This window comes from Octopus sinensis, linkage group LG15, assembly GCF_006345805.1.
Source record: "Octopus sinensis linkage group LG15, ASM634580v1, whole genome shotgun sequence".
In the NCBI taxonomy this organism is placed as follows: Eukaryota; Metazoa; Mollusca; class Cephalopoda; order Octopoda; family Octopodidae; genus Octopus; species Octopus sinensis.
The window spans coordinates 32,073,150-32,099,568 of NC_043011.1; the positions used below are offsets into that span (position 1 = coordinate 32,073,150).

At 35.0% G+C, this 26,419-nt stretch overlaps 1 protein-coding gene across 3 annotated transcripts in view; it reads right to left on the reverse strand.

Moving 5' to 3' along the window:
- Positions 1-3,827: 3,827 nt before the first annotated feature.
- The window catches only part of LOC115219648 (AP-1 complex subunit mu-1), a 37,298-nt gene continuing 14,706 nt past the window's right edge, over positions 3,828-26,419 (reverse strand). For 2 of the 3 annotated variants that reach the window (XM_029789816.2, XM_036509603.1), the window contains 10 exons: positions 24,412-24,472; positions 23,564-23,788; positions 20,938-21,068; positions 19,758-19,902; positions 16,939-17,065; positions 14,493-14,638; positions 10,667-10,738; positions 9,077-9,235; positions 7,165-7,290; positions 3,828-3,997 (listed from right to left, as the gene is read on the reverse strand). In XM_029789816.2, the coding sequence (XP_029645676.1) occupies positions 3,899-3,997; positions 7,165-7,290; positions 9,077-9,235; positions 10,667-10,738; positions 14,493-14,638; positions 16,939-17,065; positions 19,758-19,902; positions 20,938-21,068; positions 23,564-23,788; positions 24,412-24,453 (1,272 nt within the window). In that variant the 5' untranslated portion in view covers positions 24,454-24,472 and the 3' untranslated portion in view covers positions 3,828-3,898. The remainder of the gene's footprint in view (positions 3,998-7,164; positions 7,291-9,076; positions 9,236-10,666; positions 10,739-14,492; positions 14,639-16,938; positions 17,066-19,757; positions 19,903-20,937; positions 21,069-23,563; positions 23,789-24,411; positions 24,473-26,419) is intronic. The other variant, XM_029789817.2, reaches the window with a different exon arrangement.

A 26,419-nucleotide genomic window follows, 5' to 3' on the forward strand; every position in this document is an offset into this window, starting at 1 on the left:
CTGACCCCAGTGCGTAACTGGTACTTATTTAATCAACCCTGAAAGGATGAAAAGCAAAGTCGACCTTGGCGGAGTTTGAACTCAGAACATAAAGACAGACGAAATACCGCTAAGCATTTCACCCGGCGTGCTAACATTTCTGCCAGCTCGCTGGCCTTCAATTACACTTGACAGAGTAATCTAATTACTGAAGGGTTAAACAGCAGATTAGTAATTCTTTCTACTCAAGGCACAAGGCCTGAAATTTGATGGGAGGAGACTAGTCAATTACATCGACCCCCCAGCGTTTCACTGGTACTTAATTTATTGACCCCAAAAAGATGAAAAGCAAAGTCAACCACAGTACTTATTCTATCGGTCTCTTTTGCCAACCCGCTAAGTATATATATACATATATACATACATACATACATATATATATATATATGTTCTTTTCTCCTCTAGGCACAAGGCCCGAAATTTTGGGGAAGGGGACCAGTTGATTAGATCAACCCCAGTATACAACTGGTACTTAATTTATTGACCCCCTGAAAGGAAGAAAAGCAAATTGACCTCGGCAGAATTTGAACTCAGAATGTAAAGACGGACGAAATGCTGCTAAGCATTTCGCCCGGCATACTAACAATTGTGCCAGCTCAGCACCTTACAACAGATTAATAACGACAGTTATTTTACTATAGGAGTGGCTGTGTGGTAAGTAGCTTGCTAACCAGCCACATGGTTCCGGGTTCAATCCCACTGCGTGGCATCTTGGGCAAGTGTCTTCTGCTATAGCCCCGGGCCGACCAATGCCTTGTGAGTGGATTTGGTAGACGGAAACTGAAAGAAGCCTGTCGTATATATATATATGTATGTGTGTCTGTGTTTGTCCCCCTAGCATTGCTTGACAAGCGATGCTGGTGTGTTTATGTCCCTGTCACTTAGCGGTTCGGCAAAAGAGACCGATAGAATAAGTACTGGGCTTACAAAGAATAAGTCCCGGGGTCGAGTTGCTCGACTAAAGGTGGTGCTCCAGCATGGCCGCAGTCAAATGACTGAAACAAGTAAAAGAGTAAAAAGAGAGTATTTAAAAAAAAAAAAAACTAATTAAAAATAATCAAAATAAAGACAATATATTTCAACAGAAATACAGTAACAAAAAAAAAAGATTAATCAGTAATTACAAAAGAACGTTTTTCATTTAGTTATATTATATTCTTTAGAACACGTGTCAGTTTCATTCACAGGTCATCTGAAACTATGCAGAAAGAAGACAGATTGAAACAATGGGATAAATGCAGTAACTGATATCTGTAAGACAGTAATAGAGCGAGAAACTAACACTAAACACTCACAATATTTATTTCACCTTTCTAATATATACATGACAGTGATTAAAATGATTGCAATCAGTCATGAAGATTATTATTATTATTATTATTATTATTATTATCATTTATGATGGCCAGAACATGGGATCAACAGCGCAAGGATGATAATGGGGGTTTCCCAAAATAATGGATAGCAAAAAAAGAAAGGAAAAGAAAACAAAACAAAAACAACAACAAAGAAAAACAAAAAAAAAACACAAACAAACAAACAAACATGTAACAAAAAAAACCTCCTTTAACAAATACATCAGATACGAACAAATGTTGCAATTAATTAAAATAAAATTTTAATAAACATTGTATGTATCAAACAGCAGAGATGCTTAAAAACATCTGGTTTGATTTTTCGCTCTTCACCGATAAATCAAATTATTGAATTTAGATGGATGCAAGAAGAAGAAGAAGAAGAAGAAAAAAAAAAAAAAGAAATAACATTTTTCGTTAACAGTCAATTGAAATATTGAACAACATTAGTTTCTCATAGTTATTTATGATTGCTTCATTCAAATGTAGCTGCAATTAACTCCTCTTTCTTTCTCTCTTACTCGCTCACACACTCTCCCTCTCTCTCTCAATTTGTGTCTTTTTTTTTCTCACACTCTCCTCATTCCAAATAAGTTGCAAAACATTGAGAAATAGAGCAACAATAGATTGTCTGGGAACCCGAGCAATTAACAGTTGACTAGTTTTTTCAGTAAAAGTTGAACAAGTCAAGTCACAGTTAAAACACCAGAAAAATGTAGCAAAAATTGAGAAAAAAAAAAAGAAAGAAAAATAAATAAACAAACAAACAAATAAATAAGTTACAACTTGAAGGGAAAAAAATTGATTCCACATAGTGAAATAATTACCCTTATTAATTAGAGATATGTTGTAAAATGATGTCCAACAAAAAAAAAAAAAAAAAAAAAAAGATTTGATCTCATCGTCATTAGTAAACATTCTGCTAATCTTTCAAAGTTCGTTAGTTTTAGATTCACTGAAAATCTACAATTTGAATAAGGAGATTTTTTTTTTCTTTTTTGAAACATACAACATTAACATTAATCTGATGTATTTTATAATTAATGCATTCAGTTCTAATATACTGACAATATACAGATATTAACCTCATTAACAGTAAAAATAGGTAAAAGTTAACTAAACAACAACTATTACTACAAAGTTTTGGAGAGCCTGGCCTCAAGTGTCAAGAACTAGCCATAACACTTACTGGCTTTTTAAACATCTGGATGTTGGTAATTGGGGAAGATTAGGGACACTGAAGATGGAACAGTGGTCGATGAGTGATTGTGGCAGTCTCTTTCACTAAACAAGACAATATAAATAAATTGGATCTTAGAGAAGTAGATTCTGAGAGCAGACTGCACCAGAAAGAGGCTCCCTCTGAAAATCTATCTTGTTTGTTATCTTGGAAGATTATTTAAATTTCAGTCAGACAAAAATCTGTCCTATTGCGAAAAAATACAGATGTGGAAAATGGACTGGAAAGTGATAAAACCGTGACGGAATGGTGGCATAGAAGAACTGATTCTCTGGGTTTCGCTTGTATTCATGCTCTTTTCAAAAGGAATAAAGATAAGTCATATATTTTTTTTAAAAAAAAGGAAAAAAATAAAAGGAAAACTGAAACGAGCAAAATCTGTTCACCTTCAGATTTGCTCACTTTGTACCGAAAGAAAATGAGAAAGAAAAAAACTCAGTATTAAGTAAATACTAAACTTTTCAGTAGACTGACTTGTTCTAATTGTAGTAAAGATTATCAACAATATATTCTGATTTAAATTCAAATAAATCTGAAACCTAACAGAACAGAGAGAGAAAAGAAAAAAAAACAGTAAAGAAAGAAGGAAAATATGTTGTACAACTCAGCTACTTTGTAATCACTGAAAAACAAACTGATTGAGTTCAAGATTAAATCAAAAAGTAAGTGATAACAAAAAAAGGTGTCTACTTCAAAAGTTCAGTGAATATCATTGATAAAAACTGGTCATGTGTTTATAAAGTTTTAAACAAAAGAGTGAGTGTATGGGAGTATATGTGTGTGTGTGTGTATGTGATTGTCTGTGTGTGTGTGAGTGAAAACATGGAAGTATCTAATGTAAAATATAACCAATGGAAAAATAAATTTATTTTTAAAGGAAAAAAAATAAAGAAACAAAAACAATAAATTCATAAATTATATAGATAGTTAAGGTTTTAATTTATTTTTTAAAATAATTTGTCTAGATAAAAAAAAAAAAATGGTAATTGAATAATAATCTGAATGAAATTAATAATTGAGTTCACAAACATATACATATAAAAACGCATGGATATTCAACGAGGTTTACACGACCTGTTGAACTTTTCCCTAACTGTAAATAATGTCAGATAGAAGCAGCGGCAATATGTACCTGTGCCAATATTCATTTGGATCGTTACAATATTGATTGCACTCTATCAACATCTCATTCCCTTTTCCAATCTGTTAGTGAGTTTGTTTTGTTTTGTTTGATTTTTTTTTTTGTTTTTTTGTTTCTCATTCATTAATTGGTACGTAATTGGTAGTCTCCGTTTTGGGTGATATAACGCACCCATGGTAGAGCTTGGTAACCACTCTTCTCGATGATTTTCAAGTAGCGTACCTAGAAGTGGGAAAAGAGAGAAAACGTTACATGGAAATCAGAAATCAAACTTATAACCTTATGATCATGAGCCGAATACCCTAGCAATTTAGCCCCGTGCTTTCACCCAGTTATAAGGATAGTGCCTAAAATGTCCACCAGTCACACATCCACCATCCACCTGCATATTCAATTATGTTACAAGCTGTCAACCCTTTGTACATTGTCCTCAATACTCACAAAGCATTTATTTTCCCCAAATAAAATTTTAGAAAAATAAATATCAAATGGAAATTGTAGTTAAGATACCCGTGCCAGTGGCACATAAAAACACCATCCGAACGTGGCTGATGCCAGCGCCGCCTGACTGGCGTCCATGTTGGTGACACCAACTGATCGTGGCCGTTTGCCAGCCTCCTCTGGCCTGTGCCAGTGGCACGTAAAAAGCATCCACTACACTTACAGAGTGGTTGGCGTTAGAAAGGGCATCCAGCTGTAGAAACTCTGCCAGATCAGACTGGAGCCTGGCGCAGCCTCCTGGCTTCCCAGACCCCGGTCGAACCGTCCAACTCATGCTAGCATGGAAAACGGACGTTAAACGATGATGATGATATTCATTGTGCTACAACTGAAAAGTTACCATTTTCTAGTAGATGAATTATTTGCAGTAGTTTAACCCTAGGTCATAACCATCTCAGCCATAACAATCATTTTTTTTCTTTTCAGAGGAGTGTATATGGGACTATGTGATCCAATGAGAACTTTGCTGTCCCAAGGCAGTAGAGTTTGATTTGAAGGAATTTCAACTGCTTTTCTGAGCAAGAAAAGTGACCATAAATATAGTAAACTATAGAAGCTATAAAATATCTTTGATGAATTGTTCATGATAAACAACTTTCCTAGAACCATTCAAATAATTCATTATGGTTTGGTACTTCCTTTTCAGTATAGACACATATTTTGCAACAGTTTTGCACATAAAAAATTTTCATGCCTATAAAAAAAATCAAATGATAAAATGCAAGAAATTGAATGATTATTTTCATAATGTAGATATTTGTTGAAAGACATACTTATCTTCCAATTATATTCACAACTAAGTTCATAAATAACAAATTCTATCTTGAATGACGCACAATGTTTGTGAAGTTAGAAGTATTATTGATCAAACAGTCATAACTTCATATTGTATAAGGTGATATTGTTTTGCCCCAGTACAAAGCCAAACCATTGTGTACTTAATCCAGTTTGCTTGACTAAAGGAAAACAAGTTCCACACCTACTTCATGGACGAATGATTAACAATAGGTATCCAGCAATATAAATAACAAGTTTCAACAGTAATCATTCCACACATGCAATCATGAAAAAAAATACCATATTGCTTATTTCAATCACTTTTACAATCATGTTCTTTCAATGAATTCGAATCTCATCACGAAAAGAATCTTGCATAATATAATGTGAACAGAGTTTTTTAAAAAATACTGAACTTAGAACTTGTATTTTTTAAATATATATATAAATAATAATAATCCTTTCTACTAAGGGCACAAGGCCTGAGATTTTGGGAGGGTGGGGACTAGTTGATTACATCAGCCCCAGTATTTTACTGGTACTTTATTGGCTCCAAAAAGAGGAAAGGCAAAGCCAATCTCTGCGAAATTTAAACTCAGAACATAAAGACAGAAGAAATGCCACTTAGCATTTTGCCCCACATGCTAATGATTCTGCAAGTTTGCTGCCTTTATATAATAATAATAATAATCTTTTCTACTATAAGCACAAGGCCCCAAATTTTTGATGAGAGGACTAGTCAAGTACATCAATCCCAGTGTTTCACTGGTTCTAAATTTATCGACCAGCTTGGTGCCTTATCAATAATAATAATAATGATGATGATGATGATTTCAAATTTTTGCCACAAGGGCAGCTTGAGGGGTGGATTTAGTCAATTACATCGACCCCAGTACATAACTGGCACTTATTTAATCGACGCCGAAAGGACGAAAGGCAAAGTCGACCTTGGCAGAATTCGAACTCAAGCAGACGAAATACCGCTAAGCATTTCGCTTGACATGCTAACAACTCTGCCAACTCAGCACCTTATTAATAATAATAATCCTGTCTACTATAGATAGGCACAAGGCCCAAAATTTTGGGGGAGAGGACTAGTCAAGTACATCAACCCCAGTGTTTCACTGGTTCTAAATTTATTGACCAGTTTGGGGCCTTATCAATAATGATAATAAAGAGTACAGAGACTTGAACATCCACAAAATTTATTTTATAATCTTATACAGCATATTATAACGACCTACACACGTTTCTGCTGCAGCAACTGCTAACTGTTGCAAAAACAGTGTTGCAATATTGTTGGGGCAACTTCATCAGGGTTCGTCCATCATTTGGTCATCCTCTAAGTGATCGTTGCGATTAGCTGTTAACAGGAACTTAACCAAGCACTAACATGGTATCCGCCTGGGTAATATATCCCTCCAAACTCACTTTTATTTACATTATACATATATATATATATATATATATATATATAATATATATATATATACTACACTTTGATATATATATATATATTATTTATATTAAGGGCATTACTATACATAAATGCCTCATGCTAGGAGGGACTCTTAAGTCAAAACTACTATAATAACCACATTGTACAATGTGGTTATCAAAGTAGTTTTGACTTTAAGAGTCCCTCCTAGCGTGAGGCATTTATGTATAGTAATGCCCTTAATATAAATAAATATACTTATAGGGAATAATGAATAAATTTTTCCCTTATGAGGTTTTTCACGATAATTACTTGATAAATTCTTATAAAGATTTTATCCTATATTTAAATTATATATATATATATATAATTAATGCTACAGGTTTAATAATACAAACAAGAAAAACAGAACTCAAAACATGTGTGCATATGTGTACATATATATATATATATATATTCAAGAGTCATATGCATGGCACTTATCAAACAGTGCCATCCATGAAACTCTCATGCTTCGAGTCTTTTTGTAGCTTCTGTAGATTAAAAATAATATAAGATATGTAATAAATGCTCATTATCTACCCTCATCAATTCTATTTGATAATGACTTGAGAATGGTTTAAGATTATATTTTGAGCACCATCAGTAAGTTATTTGAAATTTTGCCACTTACCTGTATTCCTGAAACTGTAAAATAAGGAATTTCAAATTTGACTTGTATAGGGGGCTTGCCTTCTGAGTCCTCTCCAATAACACTTGGGAGACCAAAGTGAGCTCTCATCAAATATTCTTTCCCACCCTGAAATGTATAACAGCAGCACTTCAGTAAATGATGCACAACTAAACATAATTGTAATAATATCTATTTTAGGCACAACATAGCGTAAATCAATGTTAGTAATAGATTGACAGACATAGTTAACCCTTTAGCATATATATATATATATACTGGCTATATCCAGCCCAAATGTTCTGTCAGTTTTATGTTCAAACAAACAAGATCTTGTGTATCACACTTACCTTACAATGTCATTCTAAAAATAAACAATCACATCATTGAAATCTCAAAGGTACAAGATAATGCAAGTTTAATTCAAAGCGATGTGAATAAATAAGCATTACATTTGACTGCTAAAGGGTTACTGTCTAGCAAAGTGAATCCATGAGGAAATGAGAGAAATTATAGCAGTACAATGTGATAAACAGAATGCATCGACAGTTGGATAACCTATAACAACTAATAATAATAATATTGTAAAATGAATGAAGCAGTGTAGTAGAAGTTTGGCAGAAGATAGTGAAACCATTACAGCTGTTAGGAAATGACAGTAAAAAAGAAACAAAAACAATAGAATTGTGTAATTCGTGTCAACATTGAACCAGTAAAAACAATGCTATCAACATTGATGAAACCATTACAAGTGCATTATACAGCTATTTTGTATTGAAATATACAGTCTTAAACAACTGAAACATAGTTTTTTTTTATTCTTTAAACTATGCTAATTTTTCACACCTACTTGTATACAATACAGTAAATTACTTAATGATTCTTTCGTCTGCAGAAAGTATGAGGTGAGTCTGTGCTTTGTTGAGGTCTAAAAAGACCAAAACATATTCAGAGTTGTCTGTTGTACTTAATGGAATATTTAAAATATTAACTATTAACACGGTATCTTCCTTCCTACATAATTATTTTCCAATTAACTTTTTAATGCCTATTGCATTAAACAATATAGAAACATTAACTTGATTTTCTATCAATTGTATGCAAAAATGTATCGTATTGGACACATAAGCAAGACAGTTAATTCCGTTTTCCTTGATAGACTGTAGTTTCACGAGCAGCTTTTGCATATATTTTCTCTATATTATTAAACAGATTGCAAAGGCATGGCTATATGGTAAATAAGTTTGGTTCCCAACCATGTGGTTTCAGGTTCAATCTCACTGCAAGGCATCTTGAGAAGGTCTCTTCTATGATAACCTTGGACCAACCAAAGCTTTATGAGTGAATCTGATTGACAGAAAGTGAAAGACACACATTGTATATGTATCTGTGTGTGTCTTCTTGATTTGACATCAAGCAATAGTTGTAAACAAGCATCACTGTTGTTTAACAGTTTTATTTTCTATCTTCCATGAAAACACGCCCTGCTATTTAGAAATATTACCTTGCTTGGAAACAGCTAAGGATTGTGCTATAAATTATAATATCCTGTCATAAATTCCTTTCTACAATAGTAAATAATAGATAAAAATATACATATCTTATTTTGTATTGAGTACAAAAATGCAGCATAGTGTCAAATGATATTGATAGATGGATACTATCTTTGCTTAATATAAAACAATGCATCTTAATCGTTGGACAGCTGTGATTAACAGATTAAATGGCGAGCAGAATAAAGTTTGAATAAAAGCCTTCTCTGAATTGGTTTTTGACAGATTGGCAACATAAAGAGCATCCAGCCATAGAAAATCTGCCTCAACAAATTCCAAGTGACCCATGCAAAAATGTGGATATTAGAATGATGATAATACAGAACAAAAGAAAAATACGATCAAAATACATCAATACTCACGGGAAAAGATTTTATTGTCCAGATAACAGCATTTAATTCTGGGGTATATTTGCAGCTTCCAACAGTAGTCTTGAATTTAGGGGAGTCAGCATCTTGTGGGACTGGAATGATGATTTCCACATTGTTCGCTGTGGAACGGCGCTTGAACTGACTTTTAGCCTTTTAAACATAACCAAACAATTCATGAAACAGTCACTTTAACGAATTTTAAATCACTGATTTCAAACCAACTTATTACATCATATCACAGACAACAAGAAAGAACGTGGACTTGATCATAACACATTAACTGATGTTCTTCAGCACTCAGTGGAAGTGGTGGAGTATCTCACAGCCATGTTGTAGGCTAATAGAGGCTATTAATGTTCGTTATTTTTGTTTGTATGTAGGGATTTTTAAAGATTTTGGGGGATTAAGTAGGAGGAATGTTGTTATAATTTTACTTTAGGATGCAGTTGTAGTTGTGTTCTAAAGTTCTCTATATTTCTCGGTATTTGAAGGTGAAACAGTTGAAGATGAAGCTTGCTACAGCAACAAACACAACTTCTCACCTGTTCAGGTGGGTTTTTATTTTCAGCAATCTTGTTTTGTTGGCTATGATGCATAGTGAGACGTTTGGTATAGTTTATTGTGAATTGTGAGTTCATATAGACTAACAAAATTCATGATGAATCTAATGTATTGTTTCTACACCACTGCTGGGATTTCTTTCTACTAGGTAAATACAATATTTGTTATTATTCTAAGTATGTTTAAGGCAGCAAGTTGGCAGAATCGTTAGCATCCTGGGCAAAATACAAAATGGTATTTCATCTGTCTTTACGTTGAGTTCAAATTCTGCAGAGGTCAACTCTGCCTTTCATCCTTTTTTGGGGTCGATAATTTAAGTACCAGTGAAACACTGGGGTCAATGTAATCAACTAGTCCCCTCCCCCAAATTTTCAGGCCTTGTGGCTTTAGTAGAAAGGATTATTCTAAATATGTTCCTGCAATGTGTATTGTGAATGTGGAAGCGCACCATCTAACTCCTAGTATGCGTGGTATATTTATGTTGTTGAGTGTGATGGTTGATTATATATGATGTTCTCAAGAGTGCTGGCAAGGAGGGAAAACATTGAATTTTGCAGGTGCTAATTTAATAGTACATTATGTTGGGGTTGACTAACTGAATCTCATCACATCATTTAAGTTATAAGGAAATTTCACTGATATATTTTAATTTATATATGAACACTTGAGTACAGGTAATCTCCAGAATGTTGATATTAAAAAGTATTAAAAGGGTTAACATTGCCTCTATATCTGAGTCCCTATTGATTCAAGCCACTTTTAATATTAATACTTTTAATCTTGCATCCACACATACCTACAATTAAATAAATAAAAAATAAGTGATCATATTTATAACATTACGAATAGCACAACAGTCAACTGACTCAAACATATTCTGCTCTTCTAATTAAACATATTTATAAGCTACTCGTGGATGTGTGAGTTATAGGTATCCCTGGAAAGGAATAAACTGTAGAATATATTACAAAGTAATTTAATACGTGTTTCAAAACCAAACCAATACAAATATCATCTTACTTTAATCATATATTCGACACGGCTATGGGCGTGACGTTCAATCACAGACTCAACCCAAATCAGAGGTTTCACCTGGAAAACAGACAAGTGAATTGATCATCAGGTTTTATAAAACATGCAAGGAGATCAGATGATAATTATTTATTATCTTGAAATTTTATTTTGAAGCAGAGTGTAATGATAAAACAAATAGTAAAATATTTCTCGATTAACGAATCACAATCTTGTTAGATTGTAATTAAAATTATGAAAATCATAATTTGATACGTTAAAGTCACCATGTGTAAATAACTTTAAATGTCAACATCACATCAAAAAATCATGTTTATTGACATACACTGAACTTAACATATGCTCCCTTCTATACTTTCAATGGTGATGGTGACCCCCTTCAGTCAGACACTGACCATGGGTTTGCACCTAGAGAGTTACCCTCTGAGGCACAAGTCTGGGCAAAGTTGTTTTATGGAAGACCTGCAGTTGCCCATGCATACCGGCCTCCCCTCTCCACGTTACCGATGTTGTCCAAGGGAAAGGCAAGGGCCAATACAGCTTGGCACCTGTGACGTCGCAACTCATTTCTACAGCTGAGTGAACTGGAGCAACGGAAAATAAAGTGTCTTGCTCAAGAATACAACACGCAGCCCGGTCTGGGATTCGAGCTCACAACCTCACGATCGTAAGCTCAACGTTCTAACCACTGAGCCACGCGAGAATCCTATGTATAATATGTACTCTCATTAAGGACCTACTGCAACTGCTGGTTAAGTCAGTTGCTGGGGTACTGGAGTAGCAAATTGTTGTTAGTTTCCATCTTGTCATCTGTGCTGAATCCATGACAAAATATTTAATTCTCCATGGCCTAACCAACCTGTTTGAAAATAGATATGATGAGGTAGTCCAGCTTACAAGCTTAGGAACTAGTGGAAGCACTATAAAATTGACAAGTGTTTCTTTACTTTGTAGAGCTGAGTTCAGTTCTTGCTGTTTAGTCCACAAAACCCTCTTGATAGAACAGACCTATAATCAATGACATTCCAGACATGACCAACCTGTCCTTATGTATATGTAAGACTATACTGTCCAATGTGTTCTTCCTTTTTTAAGACAGTAGGGTGAGATTTGAAGAAATTCGACTGCTATTTCTAGCAGGTCAAGTGACTGTATAGAAGCTCCTTTGTTGTGTTTTTTATTTTTTTGTTAGTTCTATACATGAGTAATTTGGTGAAAAAAATGAAGTGTTGAGTTAAAAATAATAATCAACAATAAATAACAATTAATGCAATAAAAGAATCATTACAAGATATCTTGAGAAGTTCAAAATAACTTTAAAACAATTTTCTTTTCATTGGTCTTGCAACATTTTCAGACAATATTGAAATAACTTAATCACATCATCTGAAAGATTTTTTTTTGTTTAGCCCTAGGTCAACCCTGACTGAGCAGACCTATAATCAAAATCATTCCAGTTGTGACCATCTCATTTTTTTTTTGTGTGTGTATCCAAAACTACTACATTACACAATATTGTTATTTTTTTCTTCAGAAATGGCAGGATGTGATTAGAAGCAGCTTTGACTTCTGTTTGTAGCATATCAAGTGACTGTGTAAAGACTTCCTCTCTAGCTTGCCTGAAAGATGTCATGTAAAAATTAATCTGATGAATTCATCAAGATGTTCCACTTGAATAGTTTTAAACTTTCCAAATAATGTCCTCCAACATTGATATCAATTGCTTAAAGCTTATTTCACAAATAACAAAGATTTTCTACTTGGATTGTCATGAAATAGTGAACAAGTTGCTTAGGCAAGAGTCTTTTACTATGTATAGCCCTGGGTCGACTCAAGCCTTGTGAATGAATTTGGTTGACAGACACTGAAAAAGAAGCCCATTGTAGTGTGTGTGTGTGTGTGTGTAGTTTTGGGTTCTGTCCCACTGCTTGGCACCTTGGGCAAGTGTCTACTACAAAAGCTTTGCGAGTGGATCTGGTAGTCAGAAACTGACTACCACTAAAAGGCAGCGAGCTGGCAACAGTGTTAGCATGCCAGGCAAAATGCTTAGTGGTATTTCGTCTGCCACTACGTTCTGAGTTCAAATTCTGCCGAGGTCAACTTTGCCTTTCAACCTTTCAGGATCGATTAAATAAGTACCAGTTACGCACTGGAGTCGATATAATCGACTTAATCCATTTGTCTGTCCTTGTTTGTCCCCTCTGTGTTTAGCCCCTTGTGGGTAGTAAAGAAATAATAAACTGAAAGAAGTCCATTGTATATATATATATATATATATATATGCATGTGTGTGTGTGTTTGTGTATCACTGCTAACACAGTAGAACAAGGTACTGACTTACAAAAATGTTTAATATACTTTGTAATATATCATGGTTGCATAATGAAATACTATGCCCCTACAAATCATTTATATATATATATATATATATATGTATATTTTTTATGCATGTATGTGTTACTGTCTCCTTGCCTTGACATTGCTTAATAGCTGCCAAAGTGTGTCACCATCATGCAAATGGTGTCTCTCATTCCCAATCTTCCATGAAAACATGTCTGGTCATGGGGAAATATTACTTTACTTGGAAACAGGTGAAGGTTGGTGACAGGAAAGGCATCCAGCTGTAGAAAATCTGCATCAACAAATTCTGTGTTCAGCTCATGTGAGCATGGGGAAGTGAACATTAAAACGACGACGATGATGATGATGATGATGGTGACATATGTACATGTGTGTGTGTGTGTATCGTTCGTTTACATCTGCACTTGCTTATTTGAAAGTCATGTTGTTTGTTCGTATGGTGTTCTTGTTGGCATTTCTCCTGTCAATAAGTTGCTCATTCGCTTCATGGCTTTGAAGTCATATGGAAGACGAGATCCCTTACTTGAAAAATAGGTGAAGATTAACATCAGGAAAGGGCATCCAGCTATAAAAATAATGCCTCGATAACATGTAAGTCAAAATCTGATCCATACTAGCATGGGGGAGGAAAAAAAAATGACCTAAAAACAAATGAACAACCGAAGTGTATGAAGCGTCACTTTTGAAATTATATTTAAATTTTTGACAAAAATTGTAAATACTGAATAGAATTTCAGCTTAACATTTTAGCTTTTAAACTGACCATATCCTGCCTGAATATTCTATGTTTTACGTTCAAATTGGCCAGATTCAAACTCTCATACCTGCCCAAAAACCAAACAGTTATAGCACTGAAATTTCAAAGCTACAAGATAATGCATGATTAATTTGAAACACTGAATAGTTAAGCATTACAGTTGATAGAATAATGATAAGGGATTAAATGCTGAAAGATTGAAGTGATGAAATAATTTCTTTCAATAGGCACAAGCATGGCTGTGTGGTAAGAAGTTTGCTCCCCAACCACATGGTTCCAGGTTCAGTCCCACTGCACGGTGCGTTGGGCAAGTACCTTCTACTATAGCCTCAGGCCAACCAAGCCCTTGTGAGTAGATTTGGTAGACGGAAACTGAAAGAAGCTTCTGAGTGTGTGTGTGTGGTTGTGTTTGTCCCCTGACACCACTTGACAATCAGTGTTAGTGCACTTATGTCCCCTTAACTTAGCAGTTCAGCAAAAGAGATTGACAGAATAAGTACCAGACTTCAAAATGACTAGTGGTGGGGATTAATTCAACTAAAAATTCCTCAAGGCGGTGCTCCAGCATGGCTGCAGCTTAAGGACTAAAACAAGTAAAAGAACAAAAGTGAGGGTGGGGGGGAACAGGTTAAAAGCAAGAAAGAGAAACATACACAAAAAAAAACAAGAAAAACAAAAAAAAAAGATGATATTTACATGAGTGGTTAAGCGGTAAGACATAAGTTCAAATTCTCCATCTGGTGGAATGAAGGAGATGGTGCGATCATTTTCAAATCTTGACAACCGAACGCATTGATGGAATTTCACATCTTCCAGCTCCACAGACTTGCTTTTTCCTCCTACATTGGGTGTTAATGAAGAAAAATAAATTAAAAAGACAAAAGCGAGCCTTAAAACTAAGAGGAGACCTTTCCACATCGGAATTAACTTTACATACATATACAAGCACAGTTATGTGGTTAAAAATTTTAGTTTGCAACCATATACACCATTTCAGGTTCAGTCTCTCTGCATGCCACCACGAGCAAGCATCCTCTACTATAAGCCCCTAGCCAACCAATGCCTTATGGGTGAACTTGGCAGATGGAAACAAAGTGGAAGTGTGTTGTGTATGTGTGTGTGTGTGTGTGTGTGTGTGTGTGTACATGCGTGTGTCTTTGGGTTTGTCCCCATCACTTCTTGGCAACTGGCGTTGGTTTGCTTACATCCCTGTTACCAAGTGGTTTGGCAAGACACTGATAGCTTGAGGACCAGTCTTAGAAATAAGTACTAAGGTGGTTGATTTGTTCAATTAAAACATTCATGGTAATATCTCAATGACTGAAACAAGCAAATACACACACACACACACACGAATACACACACATATCACAAAGTCAAAGCACCATAGATTTGTCAGCTCTCTTTCTTTTTTACTTCCCTTCACCCTCTTCAGTAATTTCTCAGATTTATATTTTAATATAACAAATATTAAATAATTCTTTATTAAAATCAGTAAACTCATAAAATGTTTTTGCTTTCCTTCCCATCTGAGATTTTCTATTAAATACACACAAACTTTCTTGTAAGCTGATCCATTTTATTAAGAAGTAATTTAGCGAATATGAGTTCAAGGCACAGGCATGGCTGTATGGTTGAGAAGTTTGCTTCCCCACTATATGGTTGCAGGTTCAGTCCCACTGTGTGGCACCTTGGTCAAGTATCTTTTGCTACAGTCTCAGGCTGACCAAAGCTTTGTGAAACAGAAACTGAGGGAAGCCTGTCTTGCATGCATGAGAGTTGATGTCTCCTTGTCTTGACAATGTATCATCATCATCATCATCGTTTAGCGTCCGCTTTCCATGCTAGCATGACAGTTGTAAATGAGTGTCACTGTCAAAAAGCATCCATTTTCAATCTTCCAGCGAAGCAGGTGAAATTTGGTGACAGGAAAGGTATCCACAGGTAGAAAATCTACTTCAAGAAATTCAATCTGACTCATGCAGATATGGAAAAGTTGATGTTAAAACAATGAAATGATAACAACTCCAAACATATAAAAAACATTTGTCCTAGTGGATATTTATCTGTGTGAGATGCTTCTCTTTTATGTGATTGACTGGTGAAGCATGTTATATCAAATTACATGGATTATATTTATTTCCTTCATACAAGAAATGGTTATATGAGAGTTATAAAAACTAACAATAATACAGAATTTAACATCTTATTACAGTGATAATTTTATGAATTTCAACTAGTAAAAACACACTTTAATAACATTAAAATATTTTGTCAACAAAACTGAACACTAAAGATATCTTTAACTCAAATACCACATGACCTCAAACACAACTATATTTACATCATATATAAACAAACATAAGTTTGTTTTTTGAAGCGTTGAAATGTATTATAGACCAAGTAGTAAAATTAATTTTTTTCAACACATAAATACTGAACAGTATATATAAAAGATAAAATCCTTTTAAGAGCAGAAAAGTTTGCTGGCAACCAGCCATGCGGTTCGATCCACATGGCTGGTTGGCGGCAAATTTTTCTGCTCTTAAAAGGATTTTATCCTTTATATATACTGTTCAGTATTTACATGTTGAAAAAAATTTATCTTTCTACTTGTTCTACAGCTATATTTTTATTCATAGTTCCACTTTGCTATTGAATCTATCATATTAAAATAAGATATACAGAATGAATTAAACATGAACGGTTGCACATTAGCCATAATGACCAAAGACACCTGGGTACTTTCATCAGAGGTTGACTACAAAGTAAAGTACAGTTATCAGAGTGCTTTTGCTGTTTACAACAGTAACGTGTACTAACCAGTCAATAATATCAATTGATAGTTAAGTAGACTGAATTCGCAATAGGGTGTTAGCCATAGACATAATGCAATGCAGGAGATGGAGTATCGAATTTCATTGTTTTGGACACTAATCTGGCAGCCACTTTAGCACATAAAATCTCATACAAGAGAGTTTCATATAAAATCTCACAATAAGTTCTTTTCAAGTGAGAAAAGTAGACTATTTTCTTCAAGCTGCATGCAAATCAGACAAAGAGATTACACATACACACAGTACTAAGTTTCAAAACCAGTAATACAAGACATGACAACCAAGAATATGCTGTAAAAACTTACTTCCAGTACTCTCAAAGAGCACTTTATCGTTGAGACCAAGTCGAAGCTCTGGCATCCCAGACAGATAAACTCGCATCTTGATGCAGCCAACAATTTCACTACGCAAAACATTGCCGTTAGCACTCACCTAATGAATGAAAATTAAGAGTACTGACAAACTCTTCAAAAATTGTTTGGGGGAATTTTCAACTAAATAGAGGGTATATAGTTTTTAATTTACATCAAATTTTTCAGCATTTGACATTGGTGAAATGGGTTACACCTATTCTTTATCTGAAGTAGCTAGTTTCTACACAGAAAGTCAACATTTCCCTAAAGTTTTCTATTGGTATACCAGTGTGATCTTTTATAGAGGTATCCATTACTAGTTTGTCTTGAATCACTGAGTGCTTCACTGAGACTTTGGTAAATAAACTTATCACATCTAGACTAACCATCTGGTTAGATCCAATAGGAGTATCTTTGATCAATTCTGTGAAGTGTGTGGAATTCTTGACATATGATGTTGACTTACCAGCTAATAGACTGATTATATTCACAAGGAAACAGTTCAGTGGATGACATGCCGAACCTCTACAGCTCACTATAGGTCTTAATAGAATACCATCCTTGTGAATCTTAGAGAGTCCATACATATGTGGCAATTTAGTGTTGGATCAGTTGTCTGCACTTCCTTAGTATGAAGTGATCCTAGTTCTTGATTAAGATCTGTGACAACTTCCTCTCTATTTTCAGAGTCTTTCTTTATTTTGCTGTAGATACTATTACTTATAATTTTTCCGAGTATTCAGACTTGTTCAGCACCACCGTAGGATTGCCCTTGTCTGCTGGAAGTATTATAGTTGTAATGTTTTAATAGCGAACTTTTCTTCTTTAGTGATGTTTGGTTTGGGAAATTTCGCTTTCTCTAGTACCTGTATCACTTTCCACCCTAGTTCTGAGATTTTGGTATCTTTATGGCTACCTCCTGAATAGGGACTATTATGTCCAAATATGGAATACGCTTGATGGTTGTCACAAAGTTGAGACCTTCATTTAATACTGCTTCTTCAGAGTTGTCCAGATGTCAGCTACTTACATTAATTACTGCTTTCAAAGCTGGGTGATGAACTTCCGTCTTTATTCTCTGACCTTTGAGCTTCATAAGCTTCTTAATCTGGCATGTCTTCACCTTTTCAAATTCTTTCTAGAATGACTTTTCTAGATCTTGTTGGATTTTCTCTCTGTCATCATCTCTGGTTATTCTCCCAAGTAATGAAGATAACCTGTCTCTGATTTTGTTATTTAGTTGATATTTTTACCAACGGTTATAATGGATCCTTTCACAGACGAGGGCATGCCCTGCTCTTTCTGCTACTCTTCAAGCTTTATTTGAATCCACTGATGTCATTATAGTCAAGCCAGATGATAGTAGCTTTGAGTCTCTACATCCTTATACACTATTGAAGAAATAATGTTAGTACTTAATTCACTACCTACTATCATTATAAACTCAACTGTAATGTTCCAGTATTCTGAATTTAAGTATTCTAAATCAGAGGGAGTTACGCCCCTTACTTCAGGACTATACACTACAACAGTGGAGGCTGATTTTTGTTCCATCATGCAAAACTGCCAGTTTTTAAGTCTTAGTTTTGTACTGTAACTGCATTCAGATCTAGGATTCTTAAAATTGAAATGTAAATGTTCATTTTTTAGTTCAATCTTACATTGCTAGAATCCTATAAATATCATTCCAGCCACCAAATTTAATAATAAAAAATTTAGTTAATCTACTAAATCCCTCTAAATTATTGAATATTTTAAAAATTGATTAAAACCCACATTACAGTTGCTACAAAGCATTGTTTCTTTTGGCAAATTATGTATTATATCTGTTAGCCATTTAACATACAAAAACTGTAAGTACATGGAGACCAGAGGGAAGAAAACTGCAAAACGAAACAGGTCTGGCCCAAGAACAGTTGGTACTAAACATTTCAGGAAGACCTCAAATATAAGAGAGCCAGTTACAAAGGAGTAGAGAGAACTACAACAGATCGGCTATACTGGAAGAAGCTTGGTGCTGTATGTGTCTCACACTGCAGGAGACTACTAAGTTGTAGTCAGTTCTTCATCTAAGCCAGTGATTCTCAACTGGGGTCCTTATGGCCTAATATTTAATTATAAAAATTTAATAAGACTTTTTTCAAACATTCAAATGGCTAAGGGAGTCCACCGAGTAAAATAGGAATTAAATGAAGTCCACAGGTAAAAACATCATAGAGAATCATTGATCTAAGCAGTAATATGTGAGCTATTTGCAGTTTGTTGAGTTGTGAACTTTGGTTGAGATTTAGGATATATCTAGGAAAGGCAGCTTATCATTTGCTTCACTGTTTCAAATGAGTTAAGGATGAAGCACATTTGATGGCAAGCATGCTCAATTTAGAACCGGTAGAGTTCCAATCAATTCACAGGTTTGTAAGGAAGAGATTTAGATGTGCCTGTTTGTAGGACATCAGTTTTCTTGTTTGTGTAGGAAAAATATTGAAGCAAAGACATAATTTCACTATTTTCTCTCTTCATAACAGGATGGCACTCTAGTCACAACAAACTGTAGTGAAGCCATTCACAGATGATTGTGATCGTCTACTAATACATCATTTCAATTTTTTCATATGCAACCACAAATATTCCATCATTACTTCAGTTTTTTTCTCAGATGATTGTAGAATATAGAAAATGACAAAAACTGGTTCTAATGACAAGGCTGTAAATAAAAATTTTTGTTGAAATTTTCCATGTTAATATAAAGAAAGAAAAACTGGAATGTTTACCAATAAATTGACCGATTCAATCACATCCAGGAAAACCTCATTCTTCCTGTATTTGATTCCCTCTGATCTCCATGATACTGCGTTAGTGACAGCCATTGGAGGTCGGGGGGCAATCTCCAGTTTGTGGCCTTCTTGAGTGATATACCTGTTTTGCAAAGTAAAAAGAAAGAAAAAAGACTTCATTACAATATGTAGAGTAAAGGGAGAAGAAACATTGATTAATTGTGGAAGAACAAACGATGATTTCTATTGGTTTAGCTCTGAGTGATGAAAGAAATGTCTGTCTATCCAAGCTGGATCCTATGCTAGATATCGTAAAATATCTACTCACTACTTACACCAATGATAATGTAAAAATGTAATCTGTAGTCAATTAGTTTAAATCGAACTGAATAAAACAGTTTGAGGAAACTACTGATGGTCTGCAGTGGTAAAAATCAGTTCAATAAATTTCACAAGATGAAAGAAGCTTGTGTGCTGTGAAAAGAAAAAAACTTTAACATTTTGGGGTAGGGCCTGAACGTTCTTTTCCATTTACTGAACGGTCTAACATGAAACATGTCTTCTAACAGCACACAAGTTAATTTTATTTTGGGAATATATCGAATAAAGCAGAGTTATGTCCCTTACAAAAAAACTATTTGTAACTCGTAAAACGTAATTCTTAATAAGTAATTCTACTTTAATAGAGTTAAACAATTATAAACCATCTTCATATATCGGGGCCCAGTGCTTGCTTATTTCCAGTTCCCATACTGTTCAGTAAGTGAGAGATAAATTTATCCTTGGAGAGGATTCCAGTCTTAATGCAGGTAGGCGATTCCCACAGAAGAAATTGAACATTACTAGTCAAATCAACAGTACTGCTACTGGTTGGAGTGATCAGTATTTCCTAACCTGTAGTATGTATTTTACACTCAGGTAGGTAAGGTCATTTGAGAGTTTTACAGGGACAGGATATGAGACGATAACCTTTATGTTGGCTCTCTGTCGAATCAAAACTTAATAACTCAGCTATACATCTCCATCTCTCTCTTTCTTCCTCATGTGTCTCATTCAAATCATTCTTTTTATCTCAAAATCTTGTTATCTATTTCCTGCAAGGAGGGGTTAAACAATTATCTTGTCATGTTGTTGAGACAGACGACTCTAAAGAAACTAAAAATAGTTTTATACTTACTCCTGTAATATTTTACTATCTGTGGTCTGGGGATAACCAAAATCCATTATTTCATCCAAAAGCTCATAAATAACTACAAAATTATCACGGATACTTTCTTCTTCTAGTTCTTTAAAATATTCAGCAAAAATCTGGAAAAAAAAAAGAAGAACAGAACCCAATCAATTCGAGATAGAAATTTAATTCTATGAAACAATGAGAGCAGAGCAAAGAATTAATTGCTTAAAGTTTGAATGTAAGTAGTTAGTGGTGTAATTGGGCACCAGGTAAGTGACAGGTACCAAGCTCAAGTCCCATCAGTAGACTTCTTTTTCTATGCTGTCTCAAATTGGATTAAACTGTCATCATCATTTCAATGTCCTTTTTACCATGCTCATATGGGCCACACAGAATTTTCTGTGGCTGGACGTCCTTCCCGTTGCTGACCCTCACCTAGTTCCAAGTAAAGTAATATTACCCCACCAGCCAGACATGAATGGTGGTAACACTTTTTCAGAACCATCACACGATGTTGAGACAAGGATACACCAACTCATTACAGCTCGTCCTTTCAGGAGCCAGGGCCACTTAAAAAGCACCCATGCCAGTGCTACATAAATGGTGACATGTAAAGAGCATCCAGCACACTCTGTTAAGTGGTTGGCATTAGGAAGGGCATCCACAACAGACAGTTGGAGTCCAGACAGCTCCCTGTTAGCCAGCTCCATGTCAAACCATCCAACCCATGCCAGCATGGAAACCAGACATTAAATAATGATGATGATATATATGAGAAATTAAGATTCAGACAAGATTACATTATTAGTTATTACATTACATAACAGTGATTTGAAACCCAGTACAGAGTGTTCCAAGTGCATTTGGATGCTTAACCAGAATGGATCATCAGGGAACAATTTATTACATCTACACACACACAACAGGCTTCTTTCTGTTTCTGCAAGCCAAATCCACTCACAAGGCTTCGGTTGGCCTGGGATTATAGAAGAAGCCACTTGCCCAAGGTGCCATGCTGTGGGACTGAACTAAGGCCACACGGTTGGGAAGTAAGCTTCTAAACTACACAGCCACTCCTGCACCTATGTAAAGCAAATAAAACATTTGCTCTTTGAACCAAATTGATGATTCACAGTTTAATCCATAATCTATATTACTAGAATAGATTAAACAGATTAGGATATAAATTTAAAAGCAAAATGGCAATAGAGGGGATAGAAAACAATTAAAACTAAGTTAAAATTATACATATTAGTATTCTTGAACTCTTTTGCTGGTTTTAGTCAATTGACAGTGGCCATACTTCAGCAATATCATTTAATGATGATATATATTTAGAAAAGAAAGAATAGTGCCTATGACCCTTTTTTTTTTAGTGTTTCTAAGATTGGTAGGAGGAAAACAGAAATTATTTTGAAGCTGGAGACCTGGCATGAGTGCTTGTAGCAGAAAGGCCTCTTTTAAAGGCACCCAAGGGGCTAGGTGGTGGTTTACAGCAGGCAATAGATTAAGCCTACTACCCACGTAGGTGGGGTTTAAATGCTGAATGCAAAGAGCCAGAACAAATGCCACAAGGTATCCTATCCAATATTCCAAGGATTCTGCCAGACACACCTGACTGGTGTTCTATTCAACCCCTGAAAGGATCCAACCCCTATTCTGGTAGACCTGTTAGAAATAGCAGCCAAATCTTTTTCAAATCATACCTTACTGTGTTAACCCTTTAGCATTTAAACTGATCATATTCAGCCTAAGTATTCCGTCTTATGTTCAAACCAGCCAGATCTGGCCTCTCACACTTACCCTACAAATGATGCTACTCTGCTGGCTAGGCAGGCAGACCAACATTTCCAACATTCCCACTGAACATAGCATCAGTCCATCACAGAGTTACCTATTTACAGCCGAGTGGACTCAAGCAACGTGGTTTTCCTCGAGAACACAACATACAACTGGTCTGGAAAGTGAAATCAGAATCTCGCAATTGGGCATACAACACTCTAGCAACTAGGCCATGTAATTTGAAATAACATCTGAAAAAAACTTAAGCCAGTCATGACTAAAACTCTTTTAATAAGTCCACTGGACCAAGTGCTAAACAAAAGGAGTGACTTATTTAATCTACTTAACACTATAGGGACTGAGGATTATAAATGCATTAATTATATAACAATCCTGAATACTAAAGCTATAATAAATAACAAATCAGCAGGTGGTAGCAAATGACATCGAATCAATTATAAGATAGTTATACAGATGAGAAGGTGAAAATATACAAATTAAACCTTTTTTTTTTTCTTGTACTCTTACCCATTATATATCAAAGCTACACATTACATTTTTTCTATTATAGCCACAAGGCTTGATATTTTGGGGGTGGGGGCTAGTTGATTATATTGACCCTGGTGCTCAACTGGTGCTTGTTTTATCAAACTTGAGAGAATGAAATGCCTTGGCAGAATATGAACACAGAATGTAAAGCTGGATGAAATAGCACGAAACATTTGTCCAGTGTAGTAACAATTCTGCAGGTCTGCCACCTTCAGAAAAAAAAAAAAAAATGAACACTGCATTATTGATGTATAAATATCTAAGTTGGTGATGGACAGTTTACAGATAATACACCTACCTGTACAATTTTATGTAAAAATGAAAAGACCATAGTGGCGCTAGCATTTTTCTTGGTAGTTGACACTAGATAGAGGTTGTTGTATTTTATGTAGACATAAGCAATATTTCCATGCTGTAGTATGGGCGTCACATTCCCTTCTTCTTCCTTATCCATCAACAGTGGCATAAACTTGTCAATCGCTGACATATCTATATCTCCTCGGTAGTTGCGACATATCAGCACCTGAAACAAAGAAACAATTACAAGAATGCTTATTGATTTTGATTAATGATAAAACATTGATATTCTAAAACTATTTAACATAAGAAATATTATGAAGTTATATTACGAAGTTCTCAAAATCTGATACCTGTGCCCTTAACATAATTCTCAGGCAGAATCAATATGGTAAAGAGTGTGACAAAGTCAGACTTTTGAATTACAGGTACAGTTCGCCTGATGAGCTTCCACACAGTTTCCGTTCACCCTATTTCAATTACAAGATACGGCTCAACCTGTAGCTATCGTAAAAGACACTGGTTCAAGATGCCATGCTGACGGAGAGAACAATGAATCTTGTAATTGAGGAATGAGTTCAGCCATAACGCACACACACACAGGCATGCATGCGTGCATATGCACACACAGAGGAGGTCACGCAAGTATGCACACACATATGAAGGAGGTGAGAATGTGATTACAACAGGGTTTATTTCAGAAAAGTTTTCAGAAAGCTTTAGGGAATCTAAAAAAAATCTAAGATTCAAATTCATGGAAAATGTGAATTTTAATTTTGTTAAAGAAACAAAACAAAAAAAAAAAAAAAAAAGAAAATTAATTGAATAATTTTAAAAAATCATTTTTACCTTTCCTTTGACGTCTAAAATATAGATCGCTGAGGAAGACATGATTCCACAGTATATTTGTCTGAAAGTATAAAGGAGGTCGAAATACTAGCATTAGTATTAATAAGCTTGTTTCAAACAATAGTTGTTTAATGTTTCAGAGCTGAAAGACAAACTTAAAATTTAACATCCCAAATATTCTTCCTGTTATATGTTCAAACTGGCCTGATCCAGCCTACCCAAAATTGTCATTCTAAATATAAATGGTCACATCATCGAAATCTCAGAGCTACAAAATAATGCATGAGTAATTCAAAATAATGTGAATAAATAAGCATTACATTTGACAGAATAATCTGAATGCTAAATGGATATGTATATATATATATTGTTATATTTCGGAATGGTCATTTTGCCAGTTTAGCCAATAAAAACACACGCACTATAGTGCGTGTGTTTTTATTGGCTAAACTGGCAAAATGACCATTCCGAAATATAACAATATCTGTTTCAACACACGACTTCACATTAAAAATCTTTCACAACAAATATTTAAACGTATATATATATATATACATGTGCATGCGACCCACCCCCAATGCTGTATATTAACTGATATTTATCAAACTTGAGTAGAGAAATACTTTTCAAAATCATTTAAACCAACAATATCTAGCCCAAATATTCTACCTATTTTATGTTCAACCTGGCCAGACCTGACTTGTTATACCTACCCTACAATGTCATTCTAAAAAATAAACAATTCATCATCATCATCGTCTAACATCCATTATCCATGTTGGCATGTGTTGGACACTTTGATTGAGGTCTGGAGAGCCAGCAGTTGCACCAGGCTCCAATCTGATCTGGCAATGTTTCTACAGCTGGATGCCCTTCCTAATGCCAACCACTCCGAGAGTCTAGTTGGTGACTTTTACGTGCCAGCAGCACAGGAGCCAGTCAGGCGGTCCTGGCATCGATCACATTCGGATAGTGTTTTTTACATGCCACCAGCACGGAAGCCATTGAAGCTATGAGATAATGCAGGATTACTTCAAACTAATATGATTAAATAAGCATTATACTTGACTGAGTAATCTGAATGTCACAGGGTTGAAAGCAGGGTTGATTCTAACAGAGACTGAGCTCATATTCTAGAGAAGCTAATACTAAATATTACAAAGCATTTAATCTAACATTCTGCTAAGACAGCTGCCTCTGCCAACACCAAACCATTATATTCCAAACATCCCTCTTATCTTTTACAGAAGAATCCACTTGAGACCTTTTTAAAGTAGAGTGTATTAGATAACCTCAACATTGTCTGTCATCTCTATCTTTCTCCCTTCTTCCCTGAGGTGTAATATCCTTAATTAGACAACAAGCCAACAAGACTCCTTCCATGTGGTGATTTGACTTCCTAAAGCTAGCTTCTAAGACCTCTCTACCTTCTTACATACACTATGTCCCCCTACCACCACAAAGAAAAAAGATGATTTTTTCATGGTTGCTATATCAAGACCTACAAAAGGCTAACAACTCTTAATGAAGAAGGGAAAGAGAAGGGAAAATAGGAAAGCTTCTGACAATACGGAAAGTTTCACAAAGCCATTATATTTCAGGTGCAAAGGCTCATCTTCTGAAGAAAAACAGGTTTTGTGAAACTTTCTGCATTGTCCCTTTTCTCTCCTTTCTTTGATATTACAATGCTTCAAGCAAACTGCAACGATCTTATTAACTTTTAATGAATATTCCACCTTCTGACATGTGAGTAACTATATAACACTGCTACAGCAAGAAACCTATTCTCTTACACTGTGCCCCACTTTTCTCCTCTTCTCCTAGCAGCTGTAGAAACCACGTCAAAGCAGACACTGGAGCATGACGCAGTCCTTAGGCCCATCATATCCTATCAAACCAGCCAACCCATACCAGCATGGAACATGGACATTAAATGAAGATGATGATTATAACAATGACAGCTAATGACATAATATTAGTTGTTTAGCTTTACAGCAAGCTGACCTAA